This window comes from Vollenhovia emeryi, unplaced genomic scaffold (assembly GCF_000949405.1).
Source record: "Vollenhovia emeryi isolate VEMERY1.0 unplaced genomic scaffold, V.emery_V1.0 DF939286.1, whole genome shotgun sequence".
Taxonomy (NCBI): Eukaryota; Metazoa; Arthropoda; class Insecta; order Hymenoptera; family Formicidae; genus Vollenhovia; species Vollenhovia emeryi.
In genome coordinates this window covers 231,695-251,735 of record NW_011967080.1, presented here as the reverse complement: position 1 = coordinate 251,735, position 20,041 = coordinate 231,695, and the positions used below count along the sequence as shown (strand labels likewise).

The following is a 20,041-nucleotide window of genomic DNA, read 5'->3' as shown; positions in this document are numbered from 1 at the left end:
CAATCCTCCCCTCTTTTTCCCCGACCGCCCATCCTTCAACAGTGTAGCCGGGCGTTTTGACGTTTGTATCGCAGTTTTATGTAATCCTAATTTGTGTGCCAGCCACAGTGCGCCGGCACAGATTTACGATCCCACGATCGTAAATCACAGTGACTCACGCGACACGTCTGTCGCTCAATGTTAGAGACGCTTATTTAACTCCTTTTAGACTTGAGAACGTACGCGAATATTGATGCAGCAGAAAATGACCTGGGGCGGGAGCACACACTTTATGCACAAGTGCAAAAAGTAACAAGAAGTATACACTTTTTTATTATATATTTTCAAACATATACCTTTTATGGCTAAAGCGGAGAGCACACACTTTTGCAGAAGTGCGTAAGCATGTGCATAAAGAAATTGATTGCATCTATAAAGCAAATGCATAAGGAAATAAACCAATCAAATTCCTTATGCAAAAGTGTGTGCTCTCCGCTTTAGCCATAAAAAGTATATGTCTAAAAATATATAATAAAAAAAGTGTATACTTTTTCATTTTTATTATGTATTTTAGAAACGTATTACATTGTGCAGATGTAATGCAAATCTTACTCGCGTTGTGTTCGATATAATTTATTTTACGAACCTTTTTGATCTCTTTTCGCGATTGCAATATAATTTGCGGTAAGTAGATTACTCCATGATTTTTCTTTTTACGAAATTATCTTTGTACAAAGTGTTGGCAAGTGTTGAATACCTGGCTCGGCGATAACGCACGACGTTCCGCGACCATTACCTCCGATCACAATCCACAGGATCCTCCTCTCCATCTCATCTCAGCGTGCGCTCTGCGTGACGGATATCGAAGAGATAGATAACTTACGAATCTTTTTTCTCGTTTTCTCCCCAAAGATGCAAAGCGTTTGATCGGCCGCCGTTTCGATGACGCGACCGTGCAGAGCGACATGAAGCACTGGCCGTTCGAGGTGGTCAGCGATGGCGGGAAACCGAAGATCAAGGTGTCGTACAAGGGCGAGATGAAGACCTTCTTCCCCGAGGAGGTGTCCTCCATGGTTCTGACGAAGATGAAGGAGACCGCGGAGGCGTACCTGGGCAAGACTATAACAAACGCCGTCATCACGGTGCCGGCTTACTTCAACGACTCGCAGAGGCAGGCGACAAAGGACGCCGGCGCCATCGCCGGCCTGAATGTCCTCAGGATAATAAACGAGCCGACGGCCGCCGCGATAGCCTACGGTCTTGATAAGAAGGCCACGGGCGAGAAGAACGTTCTGATCTTCGACCTGGGCGGCGGCACCTTCGACGTATCGATTCTGACGATCGAGGACGGCATCTTCGAGGTCAAGTCCACGGCCGGTGACACGCATCTCGGCGGCGAGGACTTTGACAATCGAATGGTGAACCACTTCGTGCAGGAGTTCAAGAGGAAGTACAAGAAGGACTTGAGCAGCAACAAGAGGTCCCTGAGACGCTTGAGGACCGCCTGCGAGAGGGCGAAGAGAACGTTGAGCTCGTCGACGCAGGCGAGCATCGAGATCGACTCGTTGTTCGAGGGTATCGACTTCTACACGTCGGTCACCAGGGCCAGGTTCGAAGAGCTCTGCGCCGATCTGTTCAGGAGCACTCTCGAGCCTGTGGAGAAGGCGCTCAGGGACGCCAAGATGGACAAGGCTCAGGTTCACAGCATCGTTCTAGTCGGTGGCTCCACCAGGATACCAAAGATTCAGAAGCTACTTCAAGATTTCTTCAACGGCAAGGAGCTGAACAAGTCCATCAATCCGGACGAGGCCGTTGCCTACGGCGCGGCGGTTCAGGCGGCGATTCTGCACGGCGACAAGTCCGAGGCCGTCCAGGATCTGCTTCTGCTGGACGTGACTCCGTTGTCGTTGGGCATTGAGACCGCTGGCGGCGTCATGACCACCTTGATCAAGAGGAACACAACGATACCGACGAAACAGACCCAGACGTTCACCACGTACTCCGACAATCAACCGGGAGTGCTTATCCAGGTCTACGAGGGAGAGAGAGCGATGACCAAGGATAACAACATCCTCGGCAAATTCGAGCTGACGGGTATACCTCCTGCGCCTAGGGGTGTACCGCAAATCGAAGTTACCTTCGATATCGACGCTAACGGTAAGTTGCTGCAACATTGATGTTTTTTGAAAAAAAGAAAATCAAATCGAAGACACTGTTTCGTTATTCGTTACTCGAACAACGTTTTCTATAAATGACATTCTGCATTTTGTCCTGTAGGCATATTGAACGTCTCTGCGATCGAGAAATCTACAGGCAAGGAGAACAAGATCACGATTACCAACGACAAGGGTCGCTTGTCGAAGGAGGACATTGAGAGGATGGTGAACGAAGCCGAGCAGTACCGATCGGAGGACGAGCAGCAGCGGGAAAGGATTTCCGCTAAGAACTCCCTCGAGTCTTACTGCTTTAACATAAAAAGCACGATGGAGGACGAGAAAGTCAAGGATAAGATCGAGGCCTCTGACAAGGAGAAGGTGCTCTCCAAGTGCAACGAGATCATCTCCTGGTTGGACGCCAATCAATTGGCGGAGAAGGAAGAGTTCGCTGATAAACAGAAAGAACTGGAGGCCGTTTGCAATCCCATCGTCACGAAATTGTATCAAAGTGGCGGAGCGCCCGGTGGTGTCCCCGGTGCTGGCGGAGCGGGACCCAACCCTGGTGCCGGCGGCGCCGGACCAACCATCGAGGAAGTCGATTAAGTTAAATGGCGAACTCGTAGTTGTTTATTCTCATATAGTCTTCACATTGTTGTGTTTCATTTCACTCAACCACACGCATCGTTAATTCAACAGCATAGTTTCCTTTAAGTTTTTATTTTCTCAAGAGTTTATGAGCTGTAAAAATGTGATTCTATTGTATTATATAGTGATAAGTTTGTTATATTTAAAATATCGTATCTCTTTTTATCTTTCTACGATAATTTTTATCACCTAGCACTTTCCATCCAATTACGCATCTAGAGTTTCGGGTCGATAAAATTGTACGAGGATTATCAGATAAGTGGTGATCACTCCGACAAACTGGAAAAAAGCTTTTTTTCATTTAATTGTTCCGACAGCTATTATAAAAATGTCAAGAGTTCACTCTTTGTGAATTCTACTGAAATTAATAAATTGCGTACTCACACCACTGAGCAGGGCGTTGTTCATTTCAAAGAAATCGCAGGCCGTGAACGCGACTCGATGCTGTTGCAACTGAATCGAAAAATCATTGACCTCGTTTCTGACACGGTCCCGGTCCAGGTTTTTGCGCAGGAGATTTTCCATGACTACGTAGTTGAGATTGTAACTGCTGCTCCGATTAGAATTTTGTTCGCCGTCCAGCGGCGGCGGCGGCGGCGGCGGCGGCGGCACTTCCAGACTCGACTGATTTCTTACGCCGTTTAGCTTGTCAAGATTCGCAGACTTGCAATTCAATACAATCGCGTATATAATTATCCCGGTTCTGTCGGACTCTTGACGCGCGAGCGTGCAAATCCAGCACATCAGACTGAACTGCGCGGCGTACAGAATCCAAAGGATGTTATTTATCAGCATGAACGCGTAGTTCTTCTCCACGACGCCCATGTAGATCCTGAATAACGTAGCCACGACCATGGTGAAGCAGTTTGCCGAGCAGAGGAGAAGATGAAAGCCGTAAATGTCGTTTACCATGATAACCAGATCGCAGATACCTGCAGGGCGGAATTTAAACGACTCGACAACGTCTCGATATCGCAATTTCTTCATTGTATCAAATTACATCTGGAACTACACCAGGCGCACACTGCCGAATTACAAGACAAAAGATAATTTATATACTGTAAGAGACGCATAGAGACTTACCGGTGTGCAATTCTCTGACACGCCTAATCTTGAGCGCGATCCACGGCGCACCGAATAGCTCGTCCAGCTGACTGATCAGTTCATTTATCGTTTGGAGTCTGTGGTACAGCGCGTAGACGACGACGTCAAAGACGAAGCTGTTGATCAACGACTGGGATATCGAGTAGTAGAGCAGCAAGTCGGACGCGAAGATGTCCTCGGGATGTGCAAAGTAATAATACAAAGCGTGCACGATCAGGCAGAAAGGTCCACAGGCGAGCGTCGCGAGAATCGCGAGCGCTTCCACGATTTTTACGGGCCGGTCACTCATGGGCGTCTCCCTCCTGATCTTCTGATCCAGCCCTTTCATTCTGTCCATCAGCTCCGGCCACTTGTCGTGATACCGGATCCCGTGACAAACGTAATAATACGCCGACACGTAGCACATCACCTTGTTCATGTAGTACATGATCTTGAATATGTCGCTCTTGAAGACGTTACCGAAGGTGAAGAAGTCTATCGCGCCGTACGCCACGATTACGGAACACACGGCCAGGTGAACGATACGTAGGATTATTGTGGCAGCCTTGGGACACTTTCGCGGACGCGCGACACCGACGCCCAGCAGCCAGGAGGTGTACGATATTGGACGTAAGCTGTGCTCTATCGAGGGCGAGTTGTCTTCCACCCGCACGTGGATCTCCTCCTCCTCCATTATCGCCTCGGATCTCCTTGCTAATCGACACGATGCGTTTTGCAAGCGAGTACCGGCGCAAATTGTCACGTTCAAGTTCCTCGCGACGCCAAGTATTTTGGAGAACGAACAGCGAAGAGTTTTGGGAACAGCACGAGAGACAACTCTGATAAGCGTCGTGAGTTCCCCTTGGCGTTTCACGTGGAATGAAGGACGGTACAGCACTTCTGCAACATTAACGAAGTTCAGATTGCGTGCCATTGTCTGCCCCTCGTGCTTAACGCGGTTTTAGTAAATTAAATGGATCTTCTCGAGTGAAGAGAGATAGTAACAGTGAATATTAATAATGCACCAAGTTTCGTGTAATGGAAGTCTTGCGTTGACTTCTCGAGCTTCTCCCGCTGTCCTTCAGCAATGTTTGAAGCTAAGAAGAAATAATCACGCGTCTACATGTGTGCTTATGTCGAAAAAAACGAGCTTTATTTGGCCCAACGACTATATTACAATCTTATGATACAGTAAACATTTAAAACCGGGATAAAACGATAACGTTGTACATAGAGTTTTACAAATCAGGCAAGTGTCGAGTATTGAGTATAACTCGGAGAAATGCGGGCTGTGTTATGTGATATAAGTTAATATCTTCTCTTCGTCTCCTTCCCTTAATGGTAATAGATCAATCGACTGCAACCGAGCCTAATAACCAGGTGCGATCGTTGTCGAACACAATACGTATAAGATAATCTTAATTCTGTGTCACGTGTACATGAATTTTGCGTGTAAGTACGTATGTATGCCTATGCAGCGTTTAAGAATATCTCTCGATGCTTTTTGCTCATCTTTGTTTTTCCATTGATTATTTAGTCGGGAAAGGCAGCGTAAATTATCCGAACACGAGAATGTTGATATACGTTTTCGCTATGGTATTAAGATTTACGCCTCTCTCTGACGCGTCTCCGATTTTCCGCAAATCTTTATTACGAACGTGTGACCGTGTATATGATACATAACGTCTCTTATTGATTTCATATTATTACGTTTCATATTTTACGCGAGTTTTCTAGTAACCAGAGATTGCATTTCGAAGGCTCGTGATGTTAAAATGAATTGGTTGGTTATCCTAAACTTACGATTAATGTCTGCAAATGATCGCGGGATATGACGTAAACGCAATGGCAAGTTTATTCATCGTTTTATCGAGTTGCCAAACAAATTTTTGAACGTTGTGAGTCATCTTGGAAACATAATTTTTCTATCGCTTTGATATACAAAATATCGTATAATGTGCCTCGTACGGAAATGTGATTATTTAATTAAATCAATTTTCAAGTAATAACAAAAATAGATGTTCGCACAATTGAATTTCTCGCCTCGTTCGTAAAATGACCGTTAAATGGTATAAACGAATAAAGAGTGGTGGCTTAATTGCAACAAATTTGCTACAATATATGATAATATCTACATATATAGGTATTTTGCTGCGCTTGTCTAAAGGTATAAAAGGTAGTCGCATTGTGTATAGGTACATATTTGACGAATGAATAGGTCATCCTTTTTTGGTCTCACGCCTAAAATCAAGTTAACGAAATGTCTGCGTTGGGAGGGAAAAAGAATCGTCGCCCGGTATTGCACACCATCCCAATTAGCGAAGCGAGGTAATTGGACTGCAATAGCAGCAATGCGGCGTTAATTCTCACGGCTTTTACAATCGCATTATCGTTTTGTTAAGTCCGGGCAGGAGATTACGTCTTTCCATCGCTTCACGTAAGGACAGAGAAGTATATTTAGCCTCGATCTACTCGAGATTGTCTCTCAAATAGTTTTCCTATCGTGTCGTGACTTTTCCTTAAGACGTTTAGTACGATACGATGATTTCGTCCGATTGAAGTCGAACCGGAATAGTGTCTTAGGACCTGCTGATATGTAATCGCATTCTGACGTGCTCGCACATATGAATTTCATGTGATTTAACTTAAACAAACAATCGTATGACGATTACTTGTAATTATTGAACAGATATATTGTCATCGAAATGAGGGATTCGGTCGAAACTTTTATGTTACAATGCAATTTGCCTGGATGCACTTGAAATCCTTATCATTTATCTCGATGAACTGATAAAATCCTTATTGTTGTTCGAATGAAGTACGATTATATTCGTATCATGAGAATTATAAAAAGAGAATTTTATGATGCATGTCTTTATAGTAATATTGTCAAGTGAATCAATGCTTTCATCATATTCTGATATGTAATTATATACTGATATACTTTGATATGTAAATTATACCATTTTAATCGAAATAATTGATTGAATTTTTCTCGTGAATCGCTATTGTTCCGGTATAGTTGATATCTAAAAACAATCCTTTCGCAAGATTACACATTTGTACAATTAAAAATTGTATTATATTGGTTATCAGATTAATTAATTTCTTCAACGAATATTTATGATTTCTCAGTTCGATTATTTCAAAGCATTGAAACGCTCTTTACTCAAATTATTTCGGAATATTCTGTCACCAGCTTCGAATTCTTGCACATTAAGCGTAAGTTTTTCTTCTCTCGTACTCACGTAGATGTAAGTGCTTCCAATATTTTTTTTTGTTTGTACCTATCAAGACATCCAAAAGGACTTGTTATTCTATCATCGCGCTGATTGCGTTGCTGAATTGTGTTACTAAACCTTGCACTTTTCCAGCCGCATTCGTAAATTCCTATCTGTGCAAGTACCGAGTAAAAATATGTTATGTCGCCACCTTTTCTAATTCGTTAAGTACACTTGTGCCCAAGTACATTCATCCAGAAAGTGCCCTGTATCTGCATTAGTATTTCGTCCGTGTTATAAAGGCAGTTATGAAACATCCACTTCCAATATAGAAGAAACAGAAAAGAATCAATCTTAAATTCTATAATTAAGCATCAAGTTAAATTAAGTTGAGTCAAATACATATAATCATTTTGGTCATGCATTTCTATATGTGAATTATAGTACTCTGAATTGAAGAGAGAAATAAATATATAATATATCCTAAATTCGCACTTACGTGTCTCGAGATAAACTAGAAATACAAATAGATCTAGGTAAAAATGGTTTCTATACGTCATTTGTCACTAGCCGACGTTTTAACACGGACAAAATACGGATTTAGCTTATTCTCGATATTTGTGCATTTATATCTATTGATATAATTAGAGTTTCGTATTTTATCGCAAGTGCGTCCCCGCGTCTTTTACGTATGCACCTCCGTCTTGACGCTGTTACAGTTGATTCTTGCAAATACAATAAAAAGGTCGTTAATAAAGCGAGAGTCCATCGTCTTTGTCACTTGACGTCATTGTACTTGATGAAGACTACACTTGAAAAATGTCATCGGAAGCCCGTGGCGCAACACTCGTGCCGAAAATGGCCGCTGGCGTTGCCATAGGCGCGGTCTCGCCCATTTGGGTTGTGCTTGCGTTGGAAGTGGTTATCGCCGTTGTTAACGTCGTCGTCGTTATCATCGTCATGGTCGTCGCTATTGGGATGGTGTCTGATACGTCTGACGTCGTTGGTACCTGCTGGAAATATAATCAACTCTCATCTAAAGCTCGACAGCGTATTTTACGTATTTCAGCCATATTTTGTGTACAAAACGATATATTTTAAATCAAATCTGATGATTTGGAAAAAGATCACGGCACCATCAAATATTTTCTGATGCTACCACATGCTTGTCGGACACACGTCGGTATTTCAAGTTTTAAATGCAACGTTTGGCAGTAATGAAGCTTATTCTCGCTACTTCTCAACGTTAAATCACCGCTGATGATGATGGACGATGATGGATGTTGAACCCCAACAAGTCATCGGAGATGACTTACCTCGTTGTAAAAGACCTCCTTTCCCTCTTCGACCGAAGGCAACAACTCGTCTGTGGAATGGGGGGTCCTGGGACTGGGCGTCGGTACCACCTGTTGCTGCTGTTGCTGCACTGGATCCCGCTTCGCCAGCCGGAGCTCCTGCAGCACCTGGCGCTGCTCTTTGTCGTTCCTCTCCTTCTCGAGTCGCCGCGCGCTGTAGCTACGAGACGAGGATGTCGAACTGTGAATCGACGCTAAGCTAGGACGACGGGAACCTAGACGGAAAGAAGAGCCACGTTGTAGGAATATCGGCATTTTCTCCAACTGCCCTACCTTCTACGCTAGGAGAGATATAATGTTGGAAAAGCATAAGAAATCTATACATTAATCTAGATAGTCTCTAATCCGAGCTATCTAAGACTGTGATTTCTAAGTGCGAAACTGTAATATATTCTTGCGGTACCTTAATCAACGATAAATAGTTGACGAAGCGACGGGAAAATGGAAGCTTCCAAAGAAATGTCGTGCTATAAATTAAATAAATGGGAGGGCGAATGCATACGAGAACCGTAGTAAAAGTAACAGTACATTCATACGGAAGCAAATAGTAGCAGTAGAGGTAATAGTAAATTAGCTATTAGAAATACGTCTATTTTCAATATTTTCTCAAAAGTGTAGATATACGTACTAATCTTATTAAAAAAAAAACGCTAGACTTGTCTACGAAGTATTTTTGCTGTAAGTGTGAATAATATTTTACGATGTAATTCTGTATGTAAAAATATATTCTGTAAAATGATAATTCGTGCAGGTTGTACGATTTGAACGCAGAACTGAAATCGCAGTTGAAAAAGCAGAACCTAACTGGAAAAAATATCATGCGAAAGAATAACTGACAAATTAACAAAAATAAAAATTGCACAAAGAACATTTGCGTTGTGTATGTATGCATCATTATATTTTACTGATTGTCAAATTAAGAAAACTGTGTAAGTTTCAATTGCTAGAAGCGGTAGTGAAATCGTCTGTGACGATTCCAAGGTCGAAGGATGCATTTTTACGATGATACATACATATGCGAGAAGCAAGCTATCAAAGCGAATTAATCTAAAATATATTGTATATATTATTTTGGTGTGTCTAGGGATTTAGTTTTCCGGCAAGAAAATTCAATGTACATCGGCTAATTAGACATTTGCTCTTCTACTATTATTAATTTGATAAGAAAGCGAGTAATCTTACGAAACGCGTAACATTTACCGAGAAACTGGTCCCTGATTGTACGCATAATCGACGTGACATTTATTTATACGTGTGCGTGTGTGTAAATGTGCGTGTGCATCGAGCTAGCTAGTGCGTAAGGATTTCGTGTCTCTCTACGTCTTACCAGAAAAGATTCACTTGTAAACGAGCAACGAAATCGGCCGCTGCTATCTTGCTATCTCGTAACACACTTGTGATGCATTTTATATTTCACAGTTTCATATTTCTTGTTTCTTTAGAAATGCAGACCTTGCTGCCTGCACGATTTTCTTTGAGACGTTATTTTGTATACACATACATAACAACTCATTCAGTGATTATTGTATCTAAGACGTTGGCAGCCAAGAAAGCACACTTTAATTTCTTATTTTAAGGAAGAAAGAACGTCACGCAAGTCACTGATATATGTATATGAACGTATACATATATTAATACGATTCTTGTTAACTGTATTTAATTATCCTTACATCATCGTATATGTACGTATACGTATTGGTATCTGGAAAAAAGTACATGAATAATAATTGTATTGATGTAAAAATAACTGCGGTTAACAAGAACTGTCAATTATTGTATCCAAAGCTGCGAAGTTTTTCTTTCGTATTCAGATAATGTCTAACGTGGAATGGCCATTGAATGCGTCCAGTGAGCAAAACGCGTAACAGACATACAGACGAGATTACCAAGAGCCGGGATTTCGGATGAAACACGGATATCTAAAACAGCCATCGACAACAGCTAGTTACCATGACCATGTAACAGCGACAGCGACAATGACATGATTCGGCATGAAGCATCGATGCTATTCCGTCATCAACACTCGTCACCACAAATAATCCTTTCGCAATTACACCACCGTTGCCAGTACAAGAAGCGAATTGCATTGACGAACATAGAGGAAGAGTAATGTGGACAAATGGAGAAGTGCCGTAAAACGGGGTGAATTGGGACACGGGGGGGTGAATTGGGACACTCGTACGCCTACCTGTTTGAAAATTCTTCGCAAAAGTTTTCGAAAAAAGGACTCTTCGCAAGCGAGAAATTGCTGCAACAATTGCTGCAAGGCTGTGAATGCTATTCGCACTCAGGCGGAACTTTTCAAACGGGTAGGCGTACGAGTGTCCCAATTCACCCCCCGTGTCCCAATTCACCCCGTTTTACGGTACATTTGAAGAGAGAAGAAATAGAGAAATAGAGAGAGAGAGAGAGAGAGAGAGAGAGAGAGAGAGAGAGAGAGAGAGAGAGAGCGCGCAAGATAACAGATAGTTACACATATGTAGTGGCGACGCATGAATCTGTCACTGCCAGGGTAACGCTTGTATGAATGAACACAGCGATAATGATACCGATAACGATGTACCTCGACGAAGAAGGCAAGTGTATTCTCTGTGTCATGTTTATGTCACTCGCACGAACTACGTAAACGCAAATCGAATTTTATGGTTACCCAATGTAGATCGATAAGCAAGTAGGAAGACGTGGAGCGAACGTCAAAGAGAGGTACGGTACTCATACGACAGGATGTGAAACACCCAAAGAGCGATAGCAGAAAGAGACAGAGAGATAGAGATAGAGAGAGAGAGAGAGAAACGAGATCGTCTACCGAGGCCGTCGGTCGATCCCTCGGCCACGTCACTAAGGGTACGTCGGTGCTTGTTGCCGTCCTTAGTCGCCTGCAGGTGACACGATATAAGCAAGATAGCGGCGGCCCGTGCCGCACCTGCTCTGGACGCTGGTACCAGGGGTCCGCGGCTGCCGCCGCTGCTCGGCCTCCTGGTGAACGCGCAGCTGAGAGGCCCGGCGCTGCCGCTCCGCTCGCTCAATCGCGACGACGGCCGTCCGTGCAGCGGTATGCCTGCGAAATTTTATTTTCCCCAAGTTATTTCCGCGTATGGGGATGGAATACGCGCCGATGGACGGCGCTTAATGGCCGCTAGCTTTCTCGCGGACGTGACGGACGTTTCGTTTGACCTTTCGGATGAGATACCGGCGAGCCGCCGGTTCGACTTTTTGAACGAGATATATTTCTAATGCTGTCCGTTTACTATGCCGGACATACAAGTATATACGTTACGTACGTCGCTGCAACAATATATCGCGCTCGGTGTATACAATATGCATACAATATTTGTCCATATAAGAGACGGTTACGTAAACAGAATGAAATTGCGGAAGTCATTTTTGTTCAAAACAAAAATAAGGAGGTGGGTGTCTCGATGGGCGTCGATATCTCTTTTATAAAGTATGCAGAGACTAACATTGTTGAAAGAACTCGTCCGTGAACACGAAAGGATTGCTCTTTTTATTATATTATTTTGAGACAGCAGGATATATTTAGCTCTTTATCCACCGTGCGCGGGAATGCGGTGAGTTTTTGGAGTTCTTTTAAGATCTCGTTCCTGTATCTGGTTTAGAAGTATAGTTTCATATGTGACGTCGTAAGTAACGAAGTAAGACGAGAATAGATGCCTCTCTTTGGAATATACTATGCACGGTATCGATATATAGATATCTTCTATTGATTTCGCAGAAGCGAAAGTAGGTTCTCCACGAAGGGGAAGAATTATTATTGTCGAATTTGCGCATCTGATTTGAGAGCGCGCTAAACGGTGCAGTTTTAGAAAAATTATGAAGATGAGTAATTTGCTTGTACTTTCGTTTGAAATAACAACGGCAAATTATAGTTTCCTTCTGTATATTTACAGACTCTATATAGTTTTTACGATACAAAAATATGAAATTGTGGGCGAGGCATTAATTCTGTAAAACGATCTACAGTCTCCCGAAGTGATCCCGGCTGTTTCCAGTCAGAATAAATATTTTAAATTCAAAGAGAAAGATTGAAACATATTACGCAAGATTATAACGTTCGCGGAAATTATTCCTCAAAATAAAGACACGGTGCAAATAATCGCGCAACTACTGTCACATTTAGTTGCGACGCCAAAATTCTGGCTTTCATTTCTTTTATTTTGAAAGAAATGAGGATTGCATTGCGTCACCGCGTTTATCAAGTTCCAACAAATACTTGGATTATCAAAGAAGTCTCCAAGAACGGATCGCTACTTGCAATTAACGTCTCTCCAGACATTTCTTTTCGTATATAATTGCGGTACCCATTTCTCTGATCCACTCCCGCAGAACACCGGGATTAATTAGTCATTACTTACCCGTGTCAGTGGAAAACAGCATGGGTGGCGCATGATTGGCATTGGCGTAATGTCGCGGCCTTGAATACCTCGCCCGGCTGAATAGTTTGAGCACGAAGCATATCATCGCCGTAAAGATGGCTATCCCCGATGCTATGCAGAGTAGGGTCGGAAGGTCCGTAGTTATCAGCACCAGATCTATCGGGCCAGATTACGGCGAATTAAAGGAGGACGCGGCACTCGTCGCGGATCGATATTAAAATATATTTCCTCGAATTTCGCTTCGGTGGCAAATCTATCTCGGTATTTATAGTCAGCTGGGTGCATTAATTAAAACGACAGTATTATTTACGCAATAAAACCGATAATAATCAATGCTGAAGAACGGGATGGAATTTTTAATTTTAACAAAGATCTCACGATCGGTTAGTAAGAGTCTTACGGAAATCTCGATTGAGACAAATATCGAGGCATACCTTCCGCGCAGAAAACCTTCTTGTTAGGCCTAGACAGAGCAACCCTGTGATATCCCTCTTCGCAATCGCATACTGCATTGTGTTGAATCTGCGTGCACGTCGAATGTTGATCCGCAAAAGTACATGTCGCACGATAGAAGCACTGTTCTCCGAGTTTTTTGGCTGAAAGCAAGAACCGATAGCTCGTGTTTACTTATTGAGAAAGATATCTTTTATTCAGTGGGAATTCGATCCAAGTTCCATCTTCTCAAATCTATGGTAGATTCGAACTTTTCTCAAACTGTCGTCGAAATCCTGCTCTTCCAATTCAGAAAGCTTTATACTCCACACGTTGAAATACTTGCCACGGTGTCTCTTTTTATCTTCTTTTTGCAATTTCTTGCATTCCGATGTAATGCCAGGCAAACGTTTAACCCGTATCGTTTTAGAGATTCATTTACGGTTTTCGCGCTTTGCGCGTTCGTTGTGTAAAATGAACGAGTGCACAAAGTCTTTTCATGCCGCCGGACTTCATTCAGGCCATCAGGAGCGCGCGAACATTTATTTTCACCGACCGTTACCATGGAAGTTATGATATCGGAACGACCTACTTGTGTTAGGCATGAGGGTAACTAGTCCCTAGCTTTTACATACGTTTGGCACATCCCTTGGTAGGCCCGAGACGAACGGGGTAGAACTTTTCGCACTCGCAGAGGCCAGTGATTGAATCACAGAACACGTGCTGTAGCTCGGGATTGCACACGACGTCGCAAGGCGAGCCCAAGTACCGTCCTTTTTCTGCAGAAAGTCACAGTGAATACTTAAATTTCTGCTTTAAATATCATTAAATGACATTGCGATACACAGAAGATAATAATTATAGCTTCTGACACATACATGATTTAAATGAATTAGAAAATCGCGAATTTTATATTTGTTAGCTTTCCCTGTGCTAATACAGCCTGAAATTATTTATATGGATTATTGTTTCTGCAATATTGTCTTAGCGCGTTGTAACATAAAATCTTCTTTATTAGTGAACCAAAATTTAGAATAACTTTTAATTATTTGTGACAAATTTAATTTTATTAGTTTCTTTACTAATCTAAAAACACTTGACTGTTTCTTTACCGACATCTGTCATTAGTAAAGACAAAACGGCTAATTCAGCTACGTGTACTTTTGATAATAAATTTTCAAGTTTGTTGTATTGCATTTTTGCAATAATATTAAAACATAAGATTCGCAGCAATGCAAGTGGGGGATATCCTAACTTTTGCAATTTATTAATTCAGTTGCGGACTTTAGATACATCTAATTGGCAGCACGCCAACTTATTTGTTACGAGTTCACTGCTAGGCTATTGCAACAGTATCACACTGTACCCTCCGTTGGTTCGCAGCAGTAGGCCAGGCGATAATTGCTAACTCCCGTTGGCACGTTTTCAAACTGCAATGTGCGGCAATGCAGCGATAATGTATGAACACTTTCAAATTTCCTAATTGAGTATCCCTTAAAACGCGAACACGGAGAGAATTTTCTTTTAAAATTTATCCTGAAAATTATGCAATCGTGGGACAATACGGCATTTCAAGGAATCTTATGAGTTGTTTTGAAATTCTGCAAAATTGCCCCACGATATCACATGATTTTCAGGATAAATTTTAAGAAAATTCTCTCCGTGTATATTTTTCTAAAAGTTAGATAAATAAATTTTCTTATTATCAATTGTATCTGAAGTAGAAAAAGATTAATTCTTTTTTATATAAAATAAATATACCACGAAGCTGCGAAGCTGAATTTTTGAATCTTTAAATTCGGCACTAATTTGTTAAAGCCTTATCTCATATTCTAATAATAATAATAATGTACATTTCTTTATTTATCTTTTAAATGGATAGATATCTATATTTGTCAATCGCTTACGATGCGGCTCTTCTTCGGGCTATTCGGATCAACGCATAAATCGCTTATTTAATGACAACGACAGTCGTGCGTGATAAATGCGCTTTGTGTCATTTAGCGGCGCCACGGACGCGTATGCAACTGCAGAGATTTCAATATTACAGAACTCATTGTCTTGCGGATAATGGCGTTCGTGCAACATAGTTGCCGGCGTGCTGTTTCGCGTACTCCTTCAGTTTTCAGGTTGAAAATGCGCGGCCTCAACTGGATTTCTTTAACAGGCCGCATTAAATTTCATACTGATTAAAGTTCATTGCACGTACGCGTTACTGCTACGTCGCGTGCGCGTTATCGTTTCCCCGTCATCGAGCGAAAATTTAGATTCGCGTGATTTCAACGGAGAGTTCAACGGAAAGTTTTAATAACGTCTGATGGATTAGCACGTGCAGCTATATTAAGTATAATTAAGAAATTATGCGTTCGAGTCCTTAATATTATCTTGAATCACATTGATTAAATTGAAATTAAGGAAAATTACAAAAAGCGCGTGAAATCAAGTGGAAGATATTTTAATATTTAATAAGCACACTCTTATGCCGCTTGCTAATTGCAAGTCAGTATTTGCATGTAATAATTCATTTCTATTATCGAGCAGATTACGTCTTTCCATTTGGATATGAAGTTAATTCGAAGCGGCAGTAAGCTCTGACGCTTTCGTCCCTTTTTATCACTTATCAATTTCCTTGTTATCAATAACTGTATACGGCTAAGTTTTTACTCTTCATGCTAATCCGTTCCCTTTGACTGCATTAATCAGGGAGTAAGAAGGAAAAAGCAGGTTTTGAGAAGCAAACGCGATTCTTTATGGGTGAATCAATTTTATTTAACTTTGCTTTTTTATTGCAATAAAAACTGCAAATCGACTCGTAGTTTTTATTGCAATGAAAATCCAAGTTAAACAAAAAATTTACGCCAACAATACGCTATCACTTTTGTTAAGCCATATCCTTGCGGCAAGTTACACTTTCGATAGAGAACGAACATAGGCACAACGTGCAGTTTAATTGACATACGCGGGCCTAGAGAGCAGAGCCTGCCAGCATCCATTAAAATCAATACCGACGGCATGCTTGGCGCGAAAATCAAGACGAACGCGTTTCTTTCTCGTTTAAATTGACGCTAAAATCAATCGCTGGAGGTACTTTCCGCTTTTAGAATATAAAAATAGTGCGTACAATGTTTTAATATAAATTCCTAACGAGATAAAAGTAAAGAGGAAAATTAAATGGACGCTAGACACGGTAAAGCTTGAGATTTTTATGGAAGTAGAAAAAATGTGTACGATATGGCGTAACATTTAACAAAAACTTAAATTTTACGTGACCAAAGCATTAGTGAAATAACAATCAATATGTGGTTTTGAGAATGGAATAGAAATAATCGCAATTGACTTAAAAAATTGCTCCAATTGCTTATGGAAATGTGTGTAGGAGAGGGATTGCGTGTGGGAACATTTTTACCATATTTTTGAGTAGCCTAAAACTTATTTCTGTAGTGAAAAAGCACATTTTTTTTACTTGAAAAAATAGTGTATCATATTTTTATATCAATTGGTGAATTTATCATGTTTTATCATGAAAGTTTTGTTTAAATATTGAACTAGTATACAGCCATATTTAATCACATTTGAAAATGTAATCGGGAATGAAGGTATGTACTTTAAATAGATGAGCATTCCCGAGGAAAGTGTTTGCACATTATGGAGCAGGCGCAAGTAGGGAGAGCCTTGAGATATATCGCTTTCGTTCGTTATCGTTATTGTCTTACGTGAAATTAGAGCATTATTGTGTGCAAAACGAATGTTTCGAGTGTAAATTATGTTAATTATTGAAGAATTTTGAACGTAATTATAATTACTTTATCTGTCTTCTTGTTTGCTTATTTTTTTAGTATACCTTTCTCGTGTCTTATTTAATTTTTCTCGTTCATCTTATTTACACACCGAGAACAATGCTTTAATCGTAACAACAAGACATGTATGATAGAATGTGTTTAGGATAAACCAAACAGAATTTCTAGTTATCACGATAGAGCTCGGTATCTCATAACCAGAAGTTTGATAGACTTCAGTACACATCTGGTAAATCCTAAAGCAATTCTGATTTGTTCAGTTTCTAACAGACGACTGGTTGAACCTACCAAATTTCTAATTAATGCGACCAGATGTTTTTTTCAATGCAGTTCAATTCTTTCACAATTTATTAAGTAATGCCGACAATTTGGTTCAGCATAATTAACTTTTTAGAAACTTGGCATTTGGCCCTTATGTTATATTTCTTTATTAGTTTAAAAATTTATTTGTATTTGTTAATTCAACAAATATGATTTAGAAATTCTATTACGAAATTGTAAACCAAACAGATAGAATTTATTAATTTTAGGATATTTTCACAGAATGTACTTTTTCCTAGAACATAATAGACGTCAACCAATACGAAGAAAGAAATGCTTAATATAATTAGCAATAGTTTGATTAGAAGTTTCTTTCATGTCCCACAAATATCACATAATAATATAAAAATAGAAAGTAATCAGCGTATCGTGAGATTACCGACATTGAGTAATCCTTTCGTGCTTTCACAAATATTTCGCAACGGAACCCAGTGTGACAATTGCGATATTTGATTTTTTTCACTGACAATTGCATATACCAACTAGTTTTCTTAGAGATTTGAAGAGAGACGAGGAATTCATCAGGGATGTTATATTTCGGGAGCGACACCTGATGTTTAACGATTTCATCTTCACCGACATCACCTAGGTAACGAACTAGCATCACAATGCTATTCATCGCTATCCTATAAATATTGGGTTCTAGGTCTTCCTTCCCCAAAACGTTCGATGCTGTAATCATCGACACGAGCCTTTTTCCGCCTAACAATACTCACGCATCATTCGTTAGTCGTTGAGAGGGAAATTCTGATCGATACTAAGAGACGTACTGAGGAAAATCTCTATCACTTGGATGTGTCGAGTCGTTTCGCCGTTATCGAATTCTAATTTAAGCGCAAAGCATTATGCCGGTCATTTCCTTGAAACGTACAGCTATTCCCCCTGGCATCGATTGCCGTTGCCGTTGTACGAACCGAGGCCCTAACTCACCCGCGGTAATATTTCTATCGGACCAGTCCTCTTCGAGGTCGCCATTGCCGGTGGATATCTGCTCGTCCTCGTAGACCTCGGCGTCGTCGTCGAGGTAGCTGGGCACGTACAGCGCCGCGTTATCATCACCTGCCGAGCGTTCTCGAGTCCGGCTTGCTATCCGCTGCGGCGTGTCGCTGGTGCAGGGCGCAGGTATCAGGAAGACGACGAGGCAAGTCAGCAGGAGCCAGCAGCAGCAGCAGCAGCAGGAGGTCAGTCTCAGGGCGGAGGGAAGCGCGCTCATCGCCCCCGCGGCGCGAATCAACCCCCGAAACCGACCACCGACGGCGCATCGACATCCTTCCCCGTCGCCTGCTCTCCCCTCCCTCCCTCCCGCCCTCCCGACCTCCCCGGCGCACCCTCGCGCCGTCGATGCCCCAGGGAGAAGCGCCTTACGTCGCGTCCGTCGCGCGTCCGTCTACGCGCGTCCGTATCTCCTACGTGGCGGCGTAATAAACGTTATCACCACTGCGAGCCTACGCGAGCGCACCGCTCGACCGCTGGGGCTTGGCGCGGTTGGTTTACCAGGGCGTCCGCGGCTCCCGAGCACTCCGAACACCGCGAGGAGACGTCGATCGTTTCGGAACCGCTCGAAACCGCTCCACCTCGTTCACTGAACGATCCTCTCGCGGGGCAAGAGCGAGGACGGACGCGGGCTGCAGCTGCGCGCGGCCGCTACTCCGACGCGACGGCGACGGCGCCCCGCTTCGTCCTCGCCTCGCCTCGCCGTCGCGTCGGTCCATGTCGATCGAGAGCACGGGGTTAGTCGCCGTGGGTCTCTCCCTCCGGAGAGAGGGAGAGAGAGAGCCGGGATGGCGGATGCATGTATGTTCATTAGTTTAACGGTCAGGCTGACGGCGCCGGTTTCATCCTTTCTCTTTTATCGCCGAGGCTCCCCGTCGCATCTATCCGGAGATGGACGCGCGTTCATCGGGAGTTCCGTCACCAATTCACCTGGCGTCACGAGTGAGCGTATCAGTTTGCCGAGTGTTAAATTGCGGCAATTCGCCGTAATCGATTCGTGCTCCAAGGGGAGGGGAGAAAATAAAGGCTACGTGAGAGACCAGCACGCCTTCGGCCTTCGCTTCGAGTCAAGTCTTATCGAATCAAGTTTCGCCGCCTTATCGTCGGCGGACATCTGCTGGTAGCAAGGCTACAAACTGGGGCAGTAATTACAGTCTGAAGGGGGTGACCGATATATTGCGGCCGTACACGCCGAAAATGTCTCGAGAATGTTTCATTATCATCGGGCGGTGTTAAACAAGCTTCAATTGCGTCGTGCCTTGTATTACATGGCCGGCTCACATTCATCGTTGACGATATTGGAGATTCTCCGCAATGGTGTATATTTAAATTCATTAAAATTGCCTTCGTTTCAGCTGAACTTTATTTTGAAACAATTTTATACAATGTTTCTGCTAATATCATCAAAACATCTGACTACATACATACGTATGTAGAAATACAGGGTGTTATGTAATACCCGCATCAACGCTTATTGTGGGATAGAGTGGACTAGACTAAGTCGAAAAGTCCTGTACCACTTTGCAGGTTTTGCAATAGTTAACGAGTTATTAATTATTAAAAATCGCTGTCTTAGGCCGGCCCACTGCCCAATTCAAACGTGCGGCGAGATCGATCGATCGTTACTATAGTCGCGCTGAGAGTTGTAACGATCGATCGATCTCG

At 42.3% G+C, this 20,041-nt stretch overlaps 3 protein-coding genes across 4 annotated transcripts in view; 1 reads left to right on the top strand and 2 right to left on the bottom strand.

The window, feature by feature from the left end:
• Window positions 1–3,172, top strand: part of LOC105559195 (heat shock 70 kDa protein cognate 4) — a 7,992-nt gene extending 4,820 nt beyond the window's left edge. Inside the window, exons 3-4 of the mRNA XM_012007301.1 lie at window positions 892–2,136; window positions 2,257–3,172. Coding sequence (XP_011862691.1) covers window positions 892–2,136; window positions 2,257–2,738 — 1,727 coding nt within the window. The 3' untranslated portion in view covers window positions 2,739–3,172. The remainder of the gene's footprint in view (window positions 1–891; window positions 2,137–2,256) is intronic.
• Window positions 2,988–4,889, bottom strand: LOC105559196. Its single transcript, XM_012007302.1, has 3 exons — window positions 3,864–4,889; window positions 3,165–3,712; window positions 2,988–3,059 (listed from the first exon to the last, which is right to left on the bottom strand). The coding sequence occupies exons 1-3, from the start codon at window positions 4,795–4,797 to the stop codon at window positions 2,988–2,990; spliced, it is 1,554 nt and encodes a 517-aa protein (XP_011862692.1). The 5' UTR covers window positions 4,798–4,889.
• Window positions 4,890–4,989: 100 nt separating this feature from the next.
• On the bottom strand, window positions 4,990–18,604 carry LOC105559197. 2 transcript variants are annotated; one of them, XM_012007304.1, is made up of 7 exons: window positions 18,314–18,604; window positions 13,901–14,044; window positions 13,268–13,429; window positions 12,813–12,989; window positions 11,246–11,497; window positions 8,401–8,654; window positions 4,990–8,097 (listed from the first exon to the last, which is right to left on the bottom strand). In XM_012007304.1, exons 1-7 carry the CDS (start codon window positions 18,594–18,596, stop codon window positions 7,891–7,893), a joined length of 1,479 nt encoding a protein of 492 aa, XP_011862694.1. In that variant the 5' UTR covers window positions 18,597–18,604; the 3' UTR covers window positions 4,990–7,890. The 2 variants fall into 2 exon arrangements, with proteins under 2 accessions (XP_011862694.1, XP_011862695.1); XM_012007305.1 differs by having other exon boundaries at window positions 11,363–11,497.
• Window positions 18,605–20,041: the final 1,437 nt, after the last annotated feature.